General features: G+C 43.9%; 1 protein-coding gene across 2 annotated transcripts in view; it reads right to left on the reverse strand.

Moving 5' to 3' along the window:
- LOC140728806 (zinc finger protein 131-like) overlaps window positions 1–19,408 on the reverse strand; it is a 116,457-nt gene that overhangs the window by 17,017 nt on the left and 80,032 nt on the right. Inside the window, exon 8 of one of the 2 annotated variants that reach the window (XM_073047770.1) lies at window positions 11,290–11,340. The exons of the other annotated variant lie outside the window; for it this stretch is intronic. Coding sequence (XP_072903871.1) covers window positions 11,305–11,340 — 36 coding nt within the window. The 3' untranslated portion in view covers window positions 11,290–11,304. Of the gene's footprint in view, window positions 1–11,289; window positions 11,341–19,408 lie in introns of those variants that run through there. 2 annotated transcript variants of the gene reach the window in all.

Genomic DNA, 19,408 nt, shown 5'->3' on the forward strand with positions numbered 1-19,408 from the left:
CCACCAACAGTATCCAAAACGGTATACTTATTATTGAGGGGAACAGCCACAGGGGTGCTCTGCTCATTCTGTCTAACCTTCCATCTCCTGACAGTCACCCAGCTCCTAGGGGTGACTATCTCCCTGAAACTCCTGTCTATTTCTGCCTCTGCCTCACAAATGATCCGAAGTTCATCCAGCTCCAGCTCCAGTTCCCTAACTCGGTTTCTCAGGAGCTGCAGCTGGATGCACCTTTTGCAGGTGTAGTCATCAGACACCTGACTTCCCACATCCTGCATACGGAGCACTCGACTGCCCAAACTGCTGACTCCATTGCCTACTCCTAAGTTAATTAAGTTAGTTAAAGGAACTTATCCGGCCTTACCTTGCTGGGAGCAAGGTCAGCCTCAGCCTCTGCTCGCTGAAGCCTCATGAGCCAAAGCCTCAATGCTCCACTCCTACCCTGAGCCACTCACACACTGGTCACTCCTCTTCAGTTACCCCTCCATTCATTTGTCCCTGCCAATTATCACCAGTACTCACTCCCTCTAAACAACTAAACAACACTCTGTTTAACCCTTCAGTTGCCCGCCAAGCTCCTTTTAAAGCACACTCACCTCAGCTCCTCAGCTGCTTCCCTGCACTAGGTGATCTCCCGAGTCTCTCGCTCCTCCTCCTGCTGCAATAGACCCGAGATCACACTGTTCCTTCAGAACAAAATCCAGTCTCTCAGATCCCCCCTAACAACAAACCCAGTCTGTCCGATCACCCCTCAGACCAAACCCAGTCTGTCCGATCTCCCCTCAGACCAAACCCAGTCTGTCCGATCTCCCCTCAGACCAAACCCAGTCCGTCCGATCTCCCCTCAGACCAAACCCAGTCCATCTGATCTCCCCTCAGAACAAACCCAGTCCGTCCGATCTTCACCCAGACCAAACCCAGTCTGTCCGATCTCCCCTCAGACCAAACCCAGTCTGTCCGATCTACCCTCAGACCAAACCCAGTCTGTCCGATCTCCCCTCAGACCAAACCCAGTCTGTCCGATCTCCTATCAGACCAAACCCAGTCTGTCCAATCTCCCCTCAGACCAACCCCAGTCTGTCCGATCTCCCCTCAGACCAAACCCAGTCTGTCTGATCTCCCCTCAGACCAAACCCAGTCTGTCCGATCTCCTCTCAGACCAAACCCAGTCTGTCCGATCTCTCCTCAAACTCAGGATTGCTGTCAGTGGTACGTTATAGTGAAGGTAAGAATTGGAGGAGATGGCAGTTCAATGCGTGGCTGAAGAGTTGGTGCAGGGGTCAGGGTTTTTGATTTTTGGGTCATTGGGATCTCTTCTGGGGAAGGTGGGACCTGTACAGATTGGATGGGTTGCACCTGAACTCGAGGGGGAGCAATATCCTTGCAGATAGGTTTGCTAGCATGGTTCAGGAGGGTTTAATTTGCAAGGAGGATGGGACCCAAGTGATAGAGCAGTGGAAGAAGTGCATGGAGTAAAGCCAGATCTAACATATAGAGAGGTTTTGAGGAAAGAGAAGCAGAATAAAGGGTGTAAAGATGGTAAGGTAGAAGGGCTAAAGTGTGTGCACTTCAATGCAAGAAGCATCAGGAACAAAGGTGATGAACTGAGAGCTGGGATAAATACATGGAATTATGATGTAGTGGCCATTACAGAGTCTTGGCTGGCACCAGGGCAGGAATGGATTCTCAATATTCCTGGATTTCAGTGTTTTAAAAGGGATAGAGGGGGGACAAAGGGGAAGAGGGGTGGCATTACTGGTCAGGGATACTATTACGGCAACAGAAAGGGTGGGTAATGTAGCAGGATACGCTTTTGAGTCAGTATGGGTGGAAGTCAGGTACAGGAAGGAAGCATTTACCCTACTGGGGGTATTCTATAGGCCCCCTGGTAGCAGATGGGAGGCAGATTTTGGAAAGTTGCAAAATAACAGGGTTGTTATCATGGGTGACTTAAACTTCCCTAATACTGATTGGCACCTGATGAGTTCCAATGGTTTAGATGGGGCAAAGTTTGTTAACTGTGTCCAGGACAAATTCCTGTCACAATATGTTGACAGGCCAACTGGGAGAATGCCATACTAGACCTAGTATTAGGTAACGAACCGGGTCAGGTCACAGATCTGTCAGTGGGTGAGCATCTGGGGGACAGAGACCACCGATCCGTGGCCTTTAGCATTATCATGGACAAGGATAGAATCAGAGAGAACAGGAAAATTTTTAATTGGGGAAGGGCAAATTATGAGACTATAAGGCTAGAACTTGCGGATGTGATTGGGATAATGTTTTTGTAGGGAAATGTACTATGGACATGTGGTCGATGTTTAAGGATCTCTTGCAGGATGTTAGGGATAAATTTGTCCCGGTGAGGAAGATAAAGAATGGTAGGGTGAAAGAACCATGGGTGACAATTGAGGTGGAAAATCTAGTCAGGTGGAAGAAGGCAGCATACATGAGGTTTAGGAAGCAAGGATCAGATGGGTCTATTGAGGAATATAGATTAGCAAGAAAGGAGCTTAAGAAAGGGGCTGAGGAGAGCAAGAAGGGGGCATGAGAAGGCCTTCGAGTAGGGTAAAGGAAAACCCAAAGGCATTCTTCAAATATGTGAAGAACAAAAGGATGACAGGAGTGAAGGTAGGACCGATTAGAGATAAAGGTGGGAAGATGTGCCTGGAGGCTGTGGAAGTGAGCAAGGTCCTCAATGAATATGTCTCTTCAGTATTCACCAATGAGAGGGAACTTGATGACAGTGAGGACAATATAAGTGAGGTTAATGTTATGGAGCATGTTGATATTAAGGGAGAGGAGGCATTGGAGTTGTTAAAATACATTAGGACGGATAAGTCCCCGGGGCCTGACGGAATATTCCCCAGGCTGCTCCACGAGGCAAGGGAAGAGATTACTGAACCTCTGGCTAGGATCTTTATGTCCTCGTTGTCCACAGGAATGGTACCAGAGGATTGGAGGGAGGCGAATGTTGTCCCCTTGTTCAAAAAAGGTAGTAGGGATAGTCCGGGTAATTATAGACCAGTGAGCCTTACATCTGTGGTAGGAAAGCTGTCAGAAAAGATTCTTAGAGATAAGATCTATGGGCATTCAGAGAATCATGGTCTGTTCAGGGACAGTCAGCATGGCTTTGTGAAGGGCAGATCATGTCTAACAAGCCTAATAGATTTCTTTGAGGAGGTGACCAGGCATATAGATGAGGGTAGTGCAGTGGATGTGATCTACATGGATTTTAGTAAGGCATTTGACAAGGTTCCACACAGTAGGCTTATTCAGAAAGTCAGAAGGCATAGGATCCAGGGAAGTTTGGCTGGGTGGATTCAGAATTGGCTTGCCTGCAGAAGGCAAAGGGTTGTGGTGGAGGGAGTACATTTGGATTGGAGGGTTGTTTCTAGTGGTGTCCCACAAGGATCGGTTCTGGGACCTCTACTTTTTGTAATTTTTATTAATGACCTGGATGTGGGGTAGAAGGGTAGGTTAACAAGTTTGCAGAAGACACAAAGGTTGGTGGTGTTGTAGATAGTGTAGGGGATTGTCGAAGATTGCAGAGAGACATTGATAGGATGCAGAAGTGGGCTGAGAAGTGGCAGATGGAGTTCAACCCAAAGAAATGTGAGGTGGTACACTTTGGAAGGACAAACTCCAAGGCAGAGTACAAAGTAAATGGCAGGATACTTGGTAGTGTGGAGGAGCAGAGAGATCTGGGGGTACATGTCCACAGATCCCTGTAAGTTGTCTCACAGGTAGATAGGGTAGTTAAGAAAGCTTACGAAGTGTTAGCTTTCATAAGTCGAGGGATAGAGTTTAAAAGTCACGAGGTAATGATGCAGCTCTATAAAACTCTGGTTAGGCCACACTTGGAATACTGTGTCCAGTTCTGGTCACCTCACTATAGGAAGGATGTGTAAGCATTGGAAAGGGTACAGAGGAGATTTACCAGGATACTGCCTGGTTTAGAGAATATGTATTATGATCAGAGATTAAGGGACCTCGGGCTTTACTCTTTGGAGAGAAGGAGGATGAGAGGAGACATGATAGAGGTATACAAGATATTAAGAGGAATAGATAGAGTGGATAGCCAGCACCTCTTCCCCAGGGCGCCACTGCTCAGTACAAGAGGACATGGCTTTAGGCTAAGGAGTGGGAAGTTGAAGGGGGATATCAGAGGAAGGTTTTTTACTCAGAGAGTAGTTGGTGCATGAGTCTGTGGTGGAGGCAGATACACTAGTGAAAAACTAATCTATCTAAAATTAACCAATAACTAAAAAAAAGGAAGGAAATAGAAAAAGAAACATGGGCTGTTTATAATATCTAAAAAAGAAAAAGAACCATACGTGTTATCAACTCTGACCCTCTCTACATGTGTAAAACCAGAAGAGAAAAAAAGAGAAGTAGGTTTGGAAAAGGTCAAATTACATCATATGAAAATATTGAATGGCCTCCAAGTCTTTTTAAAATTTAATAGAAGAATCATATATAATGCTTCTAATTTTTTTCAAGTTTAAACATAACATAGTTTGAGAGAACCAATGAAATGTGGTAGGGGGATTAATCTCTTTCCAATTCAACAAAATAGATCTTTTAGCCATTAATGTAAGAAATGCCATCATCCAATGAGCTGAGGGAGTCAAATGAATTGGCTCTATCATTAGTAAACCAAAAATTGTGGTGATACGGTGAGGTTGTAAATCAATACTCAATACCGTTGAAATAATATCGAAGATATCTTTCCAGTATTTTTTCAAAGATGGACATGACTGAAACATACGAGTTAGAGAGGCTGTCTCAGAATGACATCTGCCACATATAGGATTTATATGAGAATAATAATGAGCTAATTTATCCTTGGGCATATGGGCCCTGTGCACTACTTTAAACTGTATTAATGAATGTTTGCAACATATAGAGGATAAATTAACTAATTGAAGGATTTTTCCCATTTTTCAATAGGTAAAGTAAACTTAAGTTCCCTTTCCCAATCATTCTTAATTTTATAAGATACATCTGAATGGATTTTCATAATTATATTGTCAACAGTTGTCCTTACACCTTTCTGAAAAGGATTTAAATCTAAAATGTTTTCCAAAATATCCATAGAATCCAGATTTGGGAAGGTACAAAGCACAGTGTTTAAAAAGTTTCTAATCTGTAAATATCTAAAAAAGTGGGATCTAGACAAATTATATTTATTAGATAATTGATCAAAAGTCAGTGGTGGAGGCAAATACACAAGTGAAATTTATGAGACTACTAGACAGGTATATGGAGGAATTTAAGGTCGGGGGTTCTATGGAAGGCAGGGTTTAAGGGTCGGCACAACATTGTGGGCTGAAGGGCCTGTTCTGTGCTGTACTATTCTGTGTTCTATGTTCAAACCAAACCCAGCCTGTCCGATCTCCCCTCAGACCAAATCTAGTCTGTCTATTCTCCACTCGGGCCAAACCCAGTCTAAATGATCACACATCAGCCACTCCTGAAATCAAACATGGTCTCTCAGATCTCATTTCAGTCCCTCTGAACCCAGAGTACTTGTCAAAGTAAAGCCAGACTCTCCATTCACTGCCCAGTCTGTCATCAGAACAAACCAAGTCTGTCCAACCTCTCGTCAGAACAAAGTCAGTCTCCAGTCACAACACCCAGTCTGCACGATCTCTATGCAGACGAAACCCAGTTTCATTGATCTCTCTTCAGAGTGAACCCAGACTCTACAATCTCTCATCAGCTCTTTCTCAGAACCAACACAGTTTCTTGTCAGTCTCTCCTCAGAACAAATCCATCCGACCTCAACTCAGATCAAACTCAATCTGTCCAATGTCCCCTCAGAACAAATCAAGTCTCATCAATCTCTCCTCAGAGAAAACCTAGTCCTACCTATCTCTTCTCAGAGTAAGCCCAGTCTGTCCAATCTCCCCTCAGACCAAACCCAGTCTGTCCGATCTCCCCTCAGACCAAACCCAGTCTGTCCGATCTCCCCTCAGATCAAACCCAGTCCGTCCGATCCCCCCTCAGTCCAAACCCAGTCTATCCGATCTCCCCTCAGACCAAACCCATCCGTCTGATCTCTCCTCAGAACAAGCCCAGTTCCTCTGACCTCTGTTCAGAACAAACCCAGTGTCTGTGATCTCTCCTCAGGACAAACATTGTCATTGGTGAGAGACCAGAGGAGGTTCACGAGGATGATTCCAGGAATGAAAGGGTTAACATATGGGGAGCTTTTGGTAGCTTGGGCCTGTACTCACTGGAATTTAGAGAATGCGGGGGTATCTCATTGAAACCTACCGAATGTTGAAAGGACTAGATATTGTGGATGTGGAGAGGATGTTTCCTGTGGTGGGGGTATCCAGAACTAGAGGGCATAGCCCCAAAATTGAGGGGTGAACTTTTAGGACAGAGGTAATGAGGAACTTTCTTAGCCAGAGAGTAGTGAATCTGTGGAATGCTCTGTCACAGACTGCGGTGGAGGCAACTCCATGGGTATATTTAAAGTGAAGCTGATAATTTTCTGACTGGCCGGAACATGGTGAGAAGGCAGGTGTATGGGGATGAGCGGGATCCAGGATCAGCCATGAAGAAATAGCAAAGCAGACTCGATGGGCTGAATGGCCTAATTCAGCTCCTATGTCTTATGGCCTTATTTGGGCAGCATGTTGTGAACTGCTGTCGTTGTCAGCTTTACTGGATGTGAGTGTCTCTGACAGCTCAGCATTCATGGAGGAACATTCTGACGAAAGCCAGTGCCAATGAGTACAAGGGCTGTCAGGTAATGTTACGTGTCTATCAAACCATGGCCAGACCACACATGGAATATTGTGTTTAGTTCTGGTTACCTCATTATAGGAAAGATTTCGAGAGAGTGCAGAGGAGATTTGCCAGGATGCTGCCTAGAGAGCATGGCGTATGAGGAAAGTTTGAGCAAGCTTAGGCTTTTCTCTTTGGAGTGAAGGGGGATGAGAGACTTGAGGTGGGCAAGATGATAAGAGGCATTGGCAAGAGGAGAAGTGTGAAGTGATTCACTTTGGAAGGCCAAACCTTATAACATAGAGCACATGGTTAATGACAGGATTCTTAACAGTGGGATCTTGAGGCCCACGTCCAAAGTTGCAGTGCATGTTGATAGGGTTGTTAGGAAGGCATAGGATGTAGTTGGCTGTCATTAGTCAGAGGATTGAGCTGAAGAGACACAAGAGGGAATGTGGATGGCCAGAGACTTTTTCTCAGGGCAGAAATGGCTAACACAAGGGGTCTTAACTTTAAGGTGATTGGAGGAAAATCAGAAGGTTCAGCGTTGTCAGAAGTAGTTTTTTAACACAGGCAGTTATCCCTCAACAATCAAGGGGCAAGCAAAGGGGACAACCACACTCAACTTCACGTGCCCCATCATTGAAATGTTCCTACAACCTACGGACTCACTTTCAAAGACACTTCATCTCATGTTCTCAATATTTATTGCTTATTTATTTATTTATTTATTATTATTATTATTATTATTATTACATCTTTCGTTTTGTATTTGCAGTATGTTGTCTTTTGCACACTGGTTAAATTCCCAAGTTGGTGCAGTCTTTCATTGATTCTGTAATGGTTATTATTCTATTGTGCATTTATTTAGTATGGTTACAAGTAAATGAATCTCAGGTTTGTAGACATTGGCATGTATGTATTTCCAAAATAAATTGATTTGGAACTTTGTTAGGTGTAACACACTGCCAGGGGTGGTGGTAGACAGAGAGATTAGAGATATTTAAGAGACTCTTCATTTGGCACATGGATGAAACAAAAACTGGAGGGCTATGTAGGAGGGAAAGGTTAGATTGATCTAGAGCAGGTTAAAAGTTTACTACAACACTGTGGGTCAAAAGACCTGTATTGTTCTACATTCTGGGGTTCATGGACCATTCAGAAATATGATGACAGAGGGGGAAAATGTTCCTGAAACACTGAGTGTGAGGCAAAGTTGAAACTTCAAAGTAAATTTTATTATCAAAGTACATCTATGTCACCACATACAACCCTGAGATTCATTTTCCTGTGGGCATACTCAGCAAATCTACTGAAGAGTAACTATAACACGATCAACGAAAGATCAACCAGAGTGCAGAAGTCAACAAACTGTGCAAATACAAATATAAATAAATAGCAATAAATAACAAATACATGAAATAACAAGATAAGGATTTCTTAAAGTGAGCTCATTGGTTGTGGGAACATCTCAATTGATAGGCAAGTGAGTGTAGTTATCCCCTTTTGTTCAATAGCCTGATGGCTGTGGGCAAGTAACTGTTCTTGAACCTGGTTTTGTGAGTCCTGAGGTTCTTGTACCTTCTACCTGAAGGCAGCTCCAAGAAGAGAGTATGGCCTGGGTAGTGAGGATCTTTGATGGCGGATACTGTGTTCCTACGACAGCGCTTCATGTAGATGTGCTCAAAGTCTGGGAGTGCTTCATCCATGATGTACTGGGCTGAATCCATTCCCTTTTGTAGGATTTTTTGTTCAAAGACTTTGGCGCTCTCATAACAGACTGTGATGCAGCCAATCAATACACCCTCCACTACACATCTATAGAGGTTAGTCAAAGTTTTAGGTGACATGCCAAATCTCCATAGACTCCGAGGAAGTACTTGTGCTTTCTTTGGAATTATACTTATGTATATGATGGGTTCAGACAGATCATCTGAGATAGCGACACCCAGGAATTTAAAGTCACTGACCCTCTCCAGCCCTGATCCTCCAATGAGTACTGGCTCATGGACCTCTGGTTTCTCTCTCCTGAAGTCTACAATCAGTCATTGGTCTTGCTGACATTGAATGAGAGGTTGTTGTTATTACACCACTCGGCCGAGTTTTCAATCTCCCTCCTGTATGCTGATTCATCACCCCCTTCAATATGGCCCGCAACAGTAGTGTCATCAGCAAACTTAGATATGGTGTTCGAGCTGTGCTTAACCACACAGTCATAGGTGTAAAGTGAGTAGAGTAGACGGCTAAGCTCACAGCCCCGCGGTACACCTGTGCTGATGGAGACCATCGAGAAGATGTTGTTGCCAAACTGAATTGACAGGGGTCTACAAGTGTGGAAATCGAGGATCCAATTGCATAAGGAGGTATTGAGCCCAATGACTTGCAGCTTATTGATTAACTTTGAGAGGATGATGTTATTGAATGCTCAGCTGTAATCAATAAAGAGCATCCTGATGTATGCCTCTTTGCTGTCTAGATGTTCCAAGGTTGTGTGAAGAGCCAATGAGATGGCATCTGCTGTGGACCTGCGGCTCTGGTAGGCAAATTGGAGCAGACTGATTGGCTGTTGAAGACCAATCAATTTGCCTATCAAGAGACATGTCATCCATAGAGAGCTGGCACAAAACTGATGAGAGGAATAGTCTCCCCCTGTGCAGTAACCAGCCTGTGACTAAGTAACCACAGGGAGAGAATAGAATTTGTGAAGTAATACCTCCCTCCCATCTTGGTCCAAGGGCTGCCACTTGCAGTGATTCAGTGCTAGCCTAGAAACGAGGGGAACTGATACCACAGGAAGATCTTAAGATTGATCAGTAATGCCAGCCACAAAGTTGGGTGTATCGGGTGTAGATGGCAATGCAAAATCAGTAAGTCAAGCAACTCACCACTCCTCAACAGAATCAGGTTAAATATCACTGGCATATATTGTGAAATTTTGGGCAGAAACCCTTCGTCGGAACTGGGCTGATGAAGGATCTCAGCCTGCAACATTAATTGTTTATTCAGATTTATAGATGTTCTCTGACCTGAGATCCTCCAGCATTTTGTGTGTGTGTGTTCCTCTGGATTTCCAGCATCTGCAGAATTGTGCTATCTCTGGCCTTTTTCCTCTTCTCCCCTGCCTATCACCTCCCTCTGGTGTCCCTCCTCCTTCCCATTCTCCCAATGTCCACTCTTCTCTCCTATCAGATTCCTTCCTCTCCAGCCCTCTACCTTTCCCACACACCTGGCTTCACCCATCACCTTCTTGCTATCCCCCTTACCCTCTCCACACCTTTTTATTCCAGCATCTTACCCCTGCCTTTCCAGACCTGAAGACGGGTCTCTCCTGAAATGTTGACTGCTTATTCATTTCCACAGATGCTGCCTGACCTGCTGAGTTCCTCCAGCATTTTGTGTTTGCTGCTGTGAAATTTGTTGTTTTGCAGCAACAATGCATTGCAATGCATAATTATAAAAAAACTATATGTTACAATAAAAATACATATAAAATAAATAATGCAGAGAAGGGAAAAAAGAAAACAAATACTGAGCTCATGTTTATGGGTTCATTGTTGATTCAGAGGGTTAGAAGCTGTTTCTGACATGTTTTCACATACAACCAGGGCCTCCATCACACCACTCCCACAGAACAATGACAAACTGTGAGCAAACACATGCACACACAAGGACTCAAATACTTGCACTATCAGCACTTTGTGCATTACTGTGATATTCTGGTGCTGCTGCAACTTATTTTCTGCTAGTTATCTATTTAATACTGTTTTTCTATTACTGCTTTATTTTTATCTACCACTTTATTTAATTGCCTGAAAGGAAGCCAGAGTTCCATTGTACCTATGCATAACAACAATAAAGATCAATTTGAAATTCAAAAAAAAATTACTTTTGCAATCTATTTCATGATTTTTAAAAGTAATTTCCCTTATTCAGGAGAAAGAGATGCAGCCTGTACAGAATTAAACACTTCCCTGCACCAAGTTCCTATTTAAAGCTACTCAATCATCTTTGTTAAGCAAGAAATATGAACGGTCTTAGTCTGCAGTAGAACTGTCCTGAAGCTTCAGAATTGGTAGTAAATTCATGGGGATTTAACCATTCAGCTCCAGGACTCTGTGTAAAAGGGTTCTGTTATAAACTTGTCTCTGACAATGCCCAAGGACAGAAAAGTCCACTAAAAGTGTGGACACAGCCCAGTCCATCAGAGGCAAAGCCCTCCCCACCATTCAGCACATTTGCGACAAGTGCAGCCACAAGAAAGCAGCATTCATCATCGAGGACACCCAACATCCAGGCCATGCTCTCTTCTCATTGCTGTTATTGTTCAGGAGGTACAGGAGCCTCAGGACCCCAACCACCTGGTTCAGGAGCAGTTTTTATGCCTCAACCATCAGGCTGTTGAACCAGAGGAGGTAATTTCACTCACTTCAACACTAAACTGATTTCACGGCCTGCAAGGATTCTACAACTCATTCTCAGTATTATTCATTTACCTATTCATTATTTTATTTGTACAGTTTGTCTTCTTTTGCACAATGGTTGTCAGTCTCGGTGTGTTGTTTCTCAGTTTCTCATAGTTCTTTGTTCTGCTGTGAATGCCTGCAAGAAAATGAATCTCATGATGGTATATGGTGACATGTGTATTTTGATAATAACTTTGGGAAAACTGAGGTGTATGTTGCTGATGTTTGACTCTGATGACACTGGATGTCTTCCTGGGAAGACTCTGATGTGAACACCAGATATTTGTCTCTGGCCACCCTCCTGGGAACACTGTAGTGGACACATCTGACACTTACCTCCAACCACATTGCACTTCTTGCTGCCAAGTTTTAGTGGTGCTGGATGTGAACTTCCTCTTGGCGGACTGTGGCCCAGCAACTAAGGTTTGAGGAAGTGGTTCAGATATAAAACAAACACAGTAACAAAGGAACAGAGCATCCAGGCACCATGTTGTACCAAACCACTTAAATGACTAATCAAACACCTATTGAAACTCATTCCATCTGTTTATACGAGGTGGATAACCCTCCATTCCCCGCATAATCGTGTACCTATCTAAGAGTCTGAAAGTTCGAAGTAAATTTATTATGGATGTATACAGTATGTCACCATATATACTGTGTCTTCTTGCGGAGAAATACAATAGAATCATTGAAAAGCCACACGGGAACACTCACTACTCCTCCACTACTCCTACAGCAATTTCAGGCACCCAACACTCACAGGGTTAAAAAAATGCACCACCCACCTCCTTTGAATGCTCCAACCTTAAAATGCATGCCCTACAGTATTAGATGCTTTGATGCAGGGAAAAGACACTATCTGCCCACTGTATCTACGCCTCTCATAATCTCAGTTGCAGTTGCAGTCTCTACAACTCCTGAGCAGTTTGTCTGACCTCTCCTGATTGCACATCAATCAGAAAACGGCAGACATTGGCACGGGGCATGCAGTGCACATCTCAAGTCTTCTGATTGCATGAATAAAGCACTGGCTGATTGGCAGGGAACAAAGAGTGGGAATAAAGGGTGCCTTCTCTGACTGGCTGCCAATGACCAGCGGTGTTCCACAGGGTCTGTGTTGGGATCGATTCTTTTTACGTTATATGACAATGATTTGGATGATGGAATTGATGGCTTTGTTGAAAGGTTTGCAGAGGATATGACGATAGGTGGAGGGGCAGGTAGTTTTGAGGAAATAAAGAGGCTACAGAGGAGAATGGGTAAAAAAAATGCCAGATGGAATTCAGCGTCGGTAAGGGTATAGTGATGCACTTTGGTAGAAGAAATGAAAAGGGTTGACTATTTTCTAAATGAAGAGAAAATACAAAAATCTGAGGTGCAAAGGGATTTGGAAGTCCTTGTGCAGGATTCCCTGAAGGATAACATGCAGGTTAAGTCAGTGGTGAGGATGGCAAATCCAATGTTAGCATTCATTTTGAGAGGAATAGAATATAAAAGCAAAGATGTAATGTTGAGACTTTATAAAGCACTGGTGAGGTCTCACTTAGAGTATTGTGAGCAGTTTTGGGCCCCTTATCTTAGAAAGGGTGTGCTGAAACTAGAGAGGGTTCAAAGGAGTTTCGCCAAAATCTTTCCAGGATTGAACTGTTTGTCATAAGAAGAGCAGCTGATGGCTCTGCACCTGTATTCACAAGAATTCAGGAGAATGAGGGATGACCTCAATGAAACCTATCGTATGGTGAAATGCCTTGATAGAGTGGATGTGAAGAGGATGTTTCCTTTGGTGGGAGAGTCTAAGAGCCAGAAAGCACAGCCTCTGAATAGAGGGGGTGTCTTTTTAGAATGGAGATGAGGAATTTCTTTAGCCAGGGATTGGTGAATCTATAGAATTCTTTACCACAGGTAGCTGTGGAGGCCAAGTCTTTTTGTATATTTAAGGCAGAGATTGATAGATTATTGATTGGTCAGGGCATGAAGGGATACAGGGAGAAGGCAGGAGATTGGGGCCGAGAGGGAAATTGAATCAGCCATGATGAAATGGCGGAGCAGACTCGGTGGGCCAAATGGCCTAATTCTGCTCCTGTACTTTATGGTCAAGACTGAGCAAATCTCTGTTCAAGATTTCTATGGCACAAGATAATTTTTTTAAGGTTATCGGCAATTTGGGCACACATTCGTAGAAAGGTCTGCCAGACCTGAAATAGTCAGAGAAGTTTTCTATGTGAGAAACTGAAATTGCTTGGGGTTTTTTGAAGGATGTGACCAAGAAGATAGATGAGGGCAAGGTAGTAAACGTTATCCATGTAGACGAGAGAGATGTACAAGATGATAAAAGGGATTGAGTAGACAAACAGTACTGGATTATTTCCCCAGGGTGGAAATGGCTAACACCAGGGGGCCTAATTTTTAGGTGATTGGAGGAGAGTATAGTTGGGGGCAGGGTTTGTCAGAGGTAGGTTATTTATTTTGTTTACACTAAGCGTGGTGTGTGCATGGAATGTGCTGCTGGGGTGGTGATAGAGGCAGATATATTAGGGGCATTTAAGAGACACTTGGACACATGGGGGAAAGAAAAATAGAAGGCTGTATGAGAGGGGAGGTTTAGATTGATTTTGTATAAAGAGGTTGGCACAATGTCATGGGCTGAAGGGGCAGTACAGTGCAGAACTGTTCTTTGCTCTACGTACACAACTTGCCCCAACTCTAGTCAACACCCTGGTAAATCTCCCCACTGTCGTGTTTAGTGACAGCTCTCCAACAACAGCATGAACAAAACAGTTCATAATGTTCCAACCAGCATCAACATCAGCTTCATAAATTTTAGTTGCATCCCCCTGTAACTGCCTATTCCACCCAGGGAGAAAGATACTGTCTGTTCACTCAAACCAGATCGTTGGATGGCATGGCTCAAAGGGTCAGATTGGCTGACTCCATGCTGCATCTCAATAAATAAATAAGCCCCAGCTTTTTCAAACAAATGACATGCTCTCCAACCCATGAAGCATTCTGGTAAATCCCCTTCCCGCCACATCTTTCCTATGTTGAGGCAACCAGAAATGTCTAGTACCTGCAATACCTAGTATAAAGCAGGACTTTATTTCCTGGAATGCAGGGGACTGAGTGGTAAAGAAACTGGTAAAGACGCTGTCTCAAGAAGACAACATTCATCATCAAATATTTCCATCATCCAGGTATACCATCTTCTCGCAGTTACCATCAAGCAGGAGGAACAGAGGATGAAGTCCCACACCACGAGATCAGAAGGTACAGAAGGATGTAGACGCACAACACCAGATCAGATGGTTCAGAAGGATGTAGACCCACAGCACCAGATCAGGAGGTTCAGAAGGATGTAGACCCACAACACCAGATCAGGAGGTTCAGAAGGATGTAGACCCACAACACCAGATCAGGAGGTTCAGAAGGATGTAGACCCACAACACCAGATCAGGAGGTTCAGAAGGATGTAGACCCACAACACCAGATCAGGAGGTTCAGAAGGATGTAGACCCACAACACCAGATCAGGAGGTTCAGAAGGATGTAGACCCACAACACCAGATCAGGAGGTTCAGAAGGATGTAGACCCACAACACCAGATCAGGAGGTTCAGAAGGATGTAGACCCACAACACCAGATCAGGAGGTTCAGAAAGATGTAGATCCACAACACCAGATCAGGAGGTTCAGAAGGATGTAGACCCACAACACCAGATCAGGAGGTTCAGAAGGATGTAGACCCACAACACCAGATCAGGAGGTTCAGAAGGATGTAGACCCACAACACCAGATCAGGAGGTTCAGAAGGATGTAGACCCACAACACCAGATCAGGAGGTTCAGAAGGATGTAGACCCACAACACCAGATCAGGAGGTTCAGAAGGATGTAGACCCACAACACCAGATCAGGAGGTTCAGAAGGATGTAGACCCACAACACCAGATCAGGAGGTTCAGAAGGATGTAGACCCACAACACCAGATCAAGAGGTTCAGAAGGATATAGTCCCAAACCACTAGATGCGTTCCCCCAACCATTCAGTTCTTGAACCAACTGGCACAATTGTATTTAACACTACACCTTAGCAGCAGTATGACCACTTTGACTTTGCTCTACAATGGACTCTATTTGGTTCTGTTTGTGTTCTTTCTTGTAAATATTTTATAAAATTATACATATAATTTATAAATATATACAGTGAAACCCTGTTATAATGCGATCATTTGGGTCCATAAAATGTCATCGCGAAAAAAGCGGAGTCGCACTAAATCAGGGTTTAAACTGACCCAGTGTTGACCTAACATCCTAAAACACCCCTATTTTCACCCTATTTGACCCATTTTTTGCACGTTTACCTGCTGGCAAGTAAATTACCTTTGAATTAAAGAATTCCACGAATAAATCATTGTTGTTACTGTAGAAATTAAAACACAAATTAACTTTTAGTAAAGCTTTTTAAATCACAAAACAACAAATAAAAACATTCAAGAATATTAGCAATCATTATTTACAATTTATTTCTTAAAAAAGTGATCGAGTGTTCCTTGCTTGAATGTAGCATGTCGCTGGCTGCGAGCGAAATCTAGAATGCTTCTGAGTTGCAGGTTTTTTATGTGGTCCACCTCCTGGGTCTCCAGCCAACGGAGGCTAGCCTCGAGGTGTTCAATGGCTTCAGACAATTTTGGGGCTGGGGGTGGAGGCTCTTCACTATCATCTACTTGTGGCTCGAGAACCAGTATACTTGCCTCCGCTGGTGCTATAGTTACATTATGGACGATCTTGGCGTCTGTCAGGTGCTCATATGTTGGGCATTCATCATCGGCTTTCAGTCCTGCTTCTTCAACTTTGCAAAATGACGCGCCTAACTTTTCTTCATGAGATTTCCAGCCACAAAGGGTTGATTCCGGTATCCCTAGGTCTTGTGCAACTTGAGTTTGACTTTTAGTCTCGATTGCGTCAAGTGTGTGAAGTTTACCTTTCACAGAAAAAGATTTTCTTTTTCTCACAGTTTGTTCCATTTTGAGCAAAAAAAAGGTCCAATGACTCACACAAAATGCGGCAGAATGCAGCAGGCCAGGCAGCATCTGGTCAAGACCCTTTATCAGGACTAACGGAAAAAAGAGATAGTAAGAGATTTAAAAGTGGAAGAGGGAGGGAGAGACCCAAAATGATAGGAGAAGACAGGAGGGGGAGGGACGAAACCAAGAGCTCGGAAGTCCATTGGCAAAAGGGATACAAGGCTGGAGAAGGGGGAGCATGGATTGACATGGACATGGAGTCCAAAGACTCATCTTGTTATATCCGAATTTGCGTTAATTTGGGGCACGTAAAATTGGGGTTTCACTGTAACTGTTTTTCTTGTGCGTGCTGTTTATCTGACCCTCTGTATCTGTGATGCTGCTGTAAGGAAGTTTTTCATTACACCTGTGCACACACAGACTTGTGCAGATAACAGTAAACTCCACTTTGACCTTGCATATAAATTGGGCAAATTGCAACAGTACTGAAAATGCCCGTAAGACCATAAGACATGGGAGCAGAATTAGACTGTTTGACCTATCGAGTCTGCTCCGCCATTCAATCACGGCTGATTTATTATCTCTCTTAACCCTATTTGCATGCCTTCTCCCAGGAATCTTTGACACCCTTAGTAATCAAGAACCTATCAACTTCCACTTTAAATATCCAGTGACTCTCCCTCCACAGAAAACTATGGCAATGAATTTCAGTTTCACTACCCTTTGGCTAAAGAAATTCCTCAACATTTAAATAGGCATCTCTCAGTTCTGAGGCTGTTCCCTCTGGTCCTAAAGACCCCAGCTATTGTAAACATCCTCTCCACATCCACTCAACTTAGGTATTTCAATATGTGATAGGTTTTAAAGAGATCCTCCCTCATTCTTCGAAACTCCAGCGAGTACATTCTTAGAGCAATCAAACACTCCACATGTTAACCTTTTCCATAAAACCATAATGCATAGGAGCAGAATTAGGCCATCTGGCCCATCGAGTCTGCTCTGCCATTCAATCATGGCTGATCCTGTTTTTCTATCTCCTCCTCAACCCCAGTTCCCGGCCTTTTCCCCGTAACTTTTGATGTCATGTCTAGTCAAGAACCTATCAATCTCTGCCTTAAATACACCCAACAACCTGGCCTCCACAGCTGAATGTGGCAACGAATTCCACAACTTCGCCATCCTTTGGCTAAAGTGATTTCTCCACATCTCTGCTTTGAAAGGGTGCCCCTCTATCCTGAGGCTGTGCCCTCTTGTCCTAGACTCTCCCACCATGGGAAACATCCTTTCCACATCTACTCTGTCTTGGCCTTTCAACATTTGAAAGGTTTCAATGAGATTCTCTCTCATCCTTCTGAATTCCAGCGAGTACAGACCCAGAGCCATCAAATGTTCCTCGTATGATAAGCCTTTCATTCCTGGAATCATCCTTGTGAGCCTCCTCTGGACCCTCTCCAATGCCAGCACAACTTTCTAAGATGAGGAGCCCCAAACTGTTCACAATACTCAAGGTGAGGCCTCACCAGTGCCTTATAAAGACTCAGTGTCACATCCCTGCTCTTGTATTCTAGACCTCTTGAAATGAATGCTAACATGGCATTTGCCTTCCTCACCACTGACTCAACCTGCAAGTTAACCTTCAAGGTGTTCAGCACAAGGACTCCCAAGTCCCTCTGCATCTCAGATTCCTGGATTTTCTCCCCGTTTAGAAAATAATCCGAACACTTATTTCTACTACCAAAGTACATGACCATGGATTTTCATTCCTGGGTCATTCTCATAAACCTGCTTGGGACTCTCTCCAACGCAGCACATCTTTTCTTAGACAAAAGACTCAAGACTGCTCACAATTCTGACCAATGCCTGTAGAGCCTCAGCAGCACAATCTTCATTTTGTATTTTAATCCGCTGGAAATGAATGCTAATGCTGCAACCTATCAAGGCTGAATGTAAAGGATAAGAAAGTGACCAAGCAACAGGTCATTGTAGATCCAGTATTGTAAAAAAGAAAGGCTAATTCATTATAAACACAAGAGATTCGGCAGATGCTGGAAGTCCAGAGAAGACAAAATGCTGGAGGAACGAAGCAGATCAGGCAGCATCTACGGAGAGGAATAAAGAGCCAACATTTAACGTCCTGATGAAGGGCCTTGGCCAAAATGTCAATGAATTATTTTATTTTGAAAGTCTGGTATCCAGAGGTGCCACTGGCCCAGAGTTATCAGCAGCACCAGTCCACGGCAGGGAACGCACCAGATGAATTAACCTGGGGATGGATCGGACTCGTGCTGCACAAGCCTTGTACCAATATCAGCATGCAAGCGACACCAAGAAGATGGGCTAAACTGGGGACAACTTGAAAGACTGGCCAAGGACAGAGGACTCATGAGCTATGGTCACTGGCCTATGCCCCACTAGGGGTGGTGGGCTTATAATGGTTGTCCGTCATATCCAACAATGACAGGGGGGCTGTGCCAGAGAGTTTTTAGAGTGGAAAAGCCTTTGTACTGGGGCAGTTCCACTCTCTTACCCTTGGAAGTCTGGGTCCAGTGGTACGATTAGTCGTCACAAACTGGGGTCTTCCTTGGTTGTGGTAGATGACCATGACTTCTGTGCCCTGTCATGCCCTTCATTCTCCACGAAGTGTTGCTGACCCACCGTTCTAGATGCTTGATCTCACAGTAGATGTCATCCTCCCAGTCTGTTGGAGCTGACTTCACATGCTAGGACGGGCATATCCCTATCTCATTGGGAGTATGATAGCCCACCATCTACCCTGACCTGGTTTACCAATGTGTGGCCACGGTTGCATGTAAACAGCTACTTGGAACCACAAGTGAGAGCCGAGTGGGACCCAAAGGTAAGGAGCCAAGCTAGAATGGAGACGACAAGCCAGGAAGAAAGTGATGAGGATGTATCAGTAACTACTGACAGGCACAAACAAGTACAAATCGTCCTTTGACTTTTGCAATATCATGTGAGCATATGGAACTGGGAAAGGAACACAGAATTATTATGAAATGCACCAAATGTCAACCTAGATCTTAGAAAATGATTCATTATGCTCCTGTGTTAAAAAGCACAGTGACTGTTTAGATCTAACATATTCACATTGTATTCTTTAACATCACAAGACACCTTATTAGCACATTTGACCCTTAAGCTGGTAAGATTCTGACAGTCAGGGGT

This window comes from Hemitrygon akajei, chromosome 6, assembly GCF_048418815.1.
Source record: "Hemitrygon akajei chromosome 6, sHemAka1.3, whole genome shotgun sequence".
In the NCBI taxonomy this organism is placed as follows: domain Eukaryota; kingdom Metazoa; phylum Chordata; class Chondrichthyes; order Myliobatiformes; family Dasyatidae; genus Hemitrygon; species Hemitrygon akajei.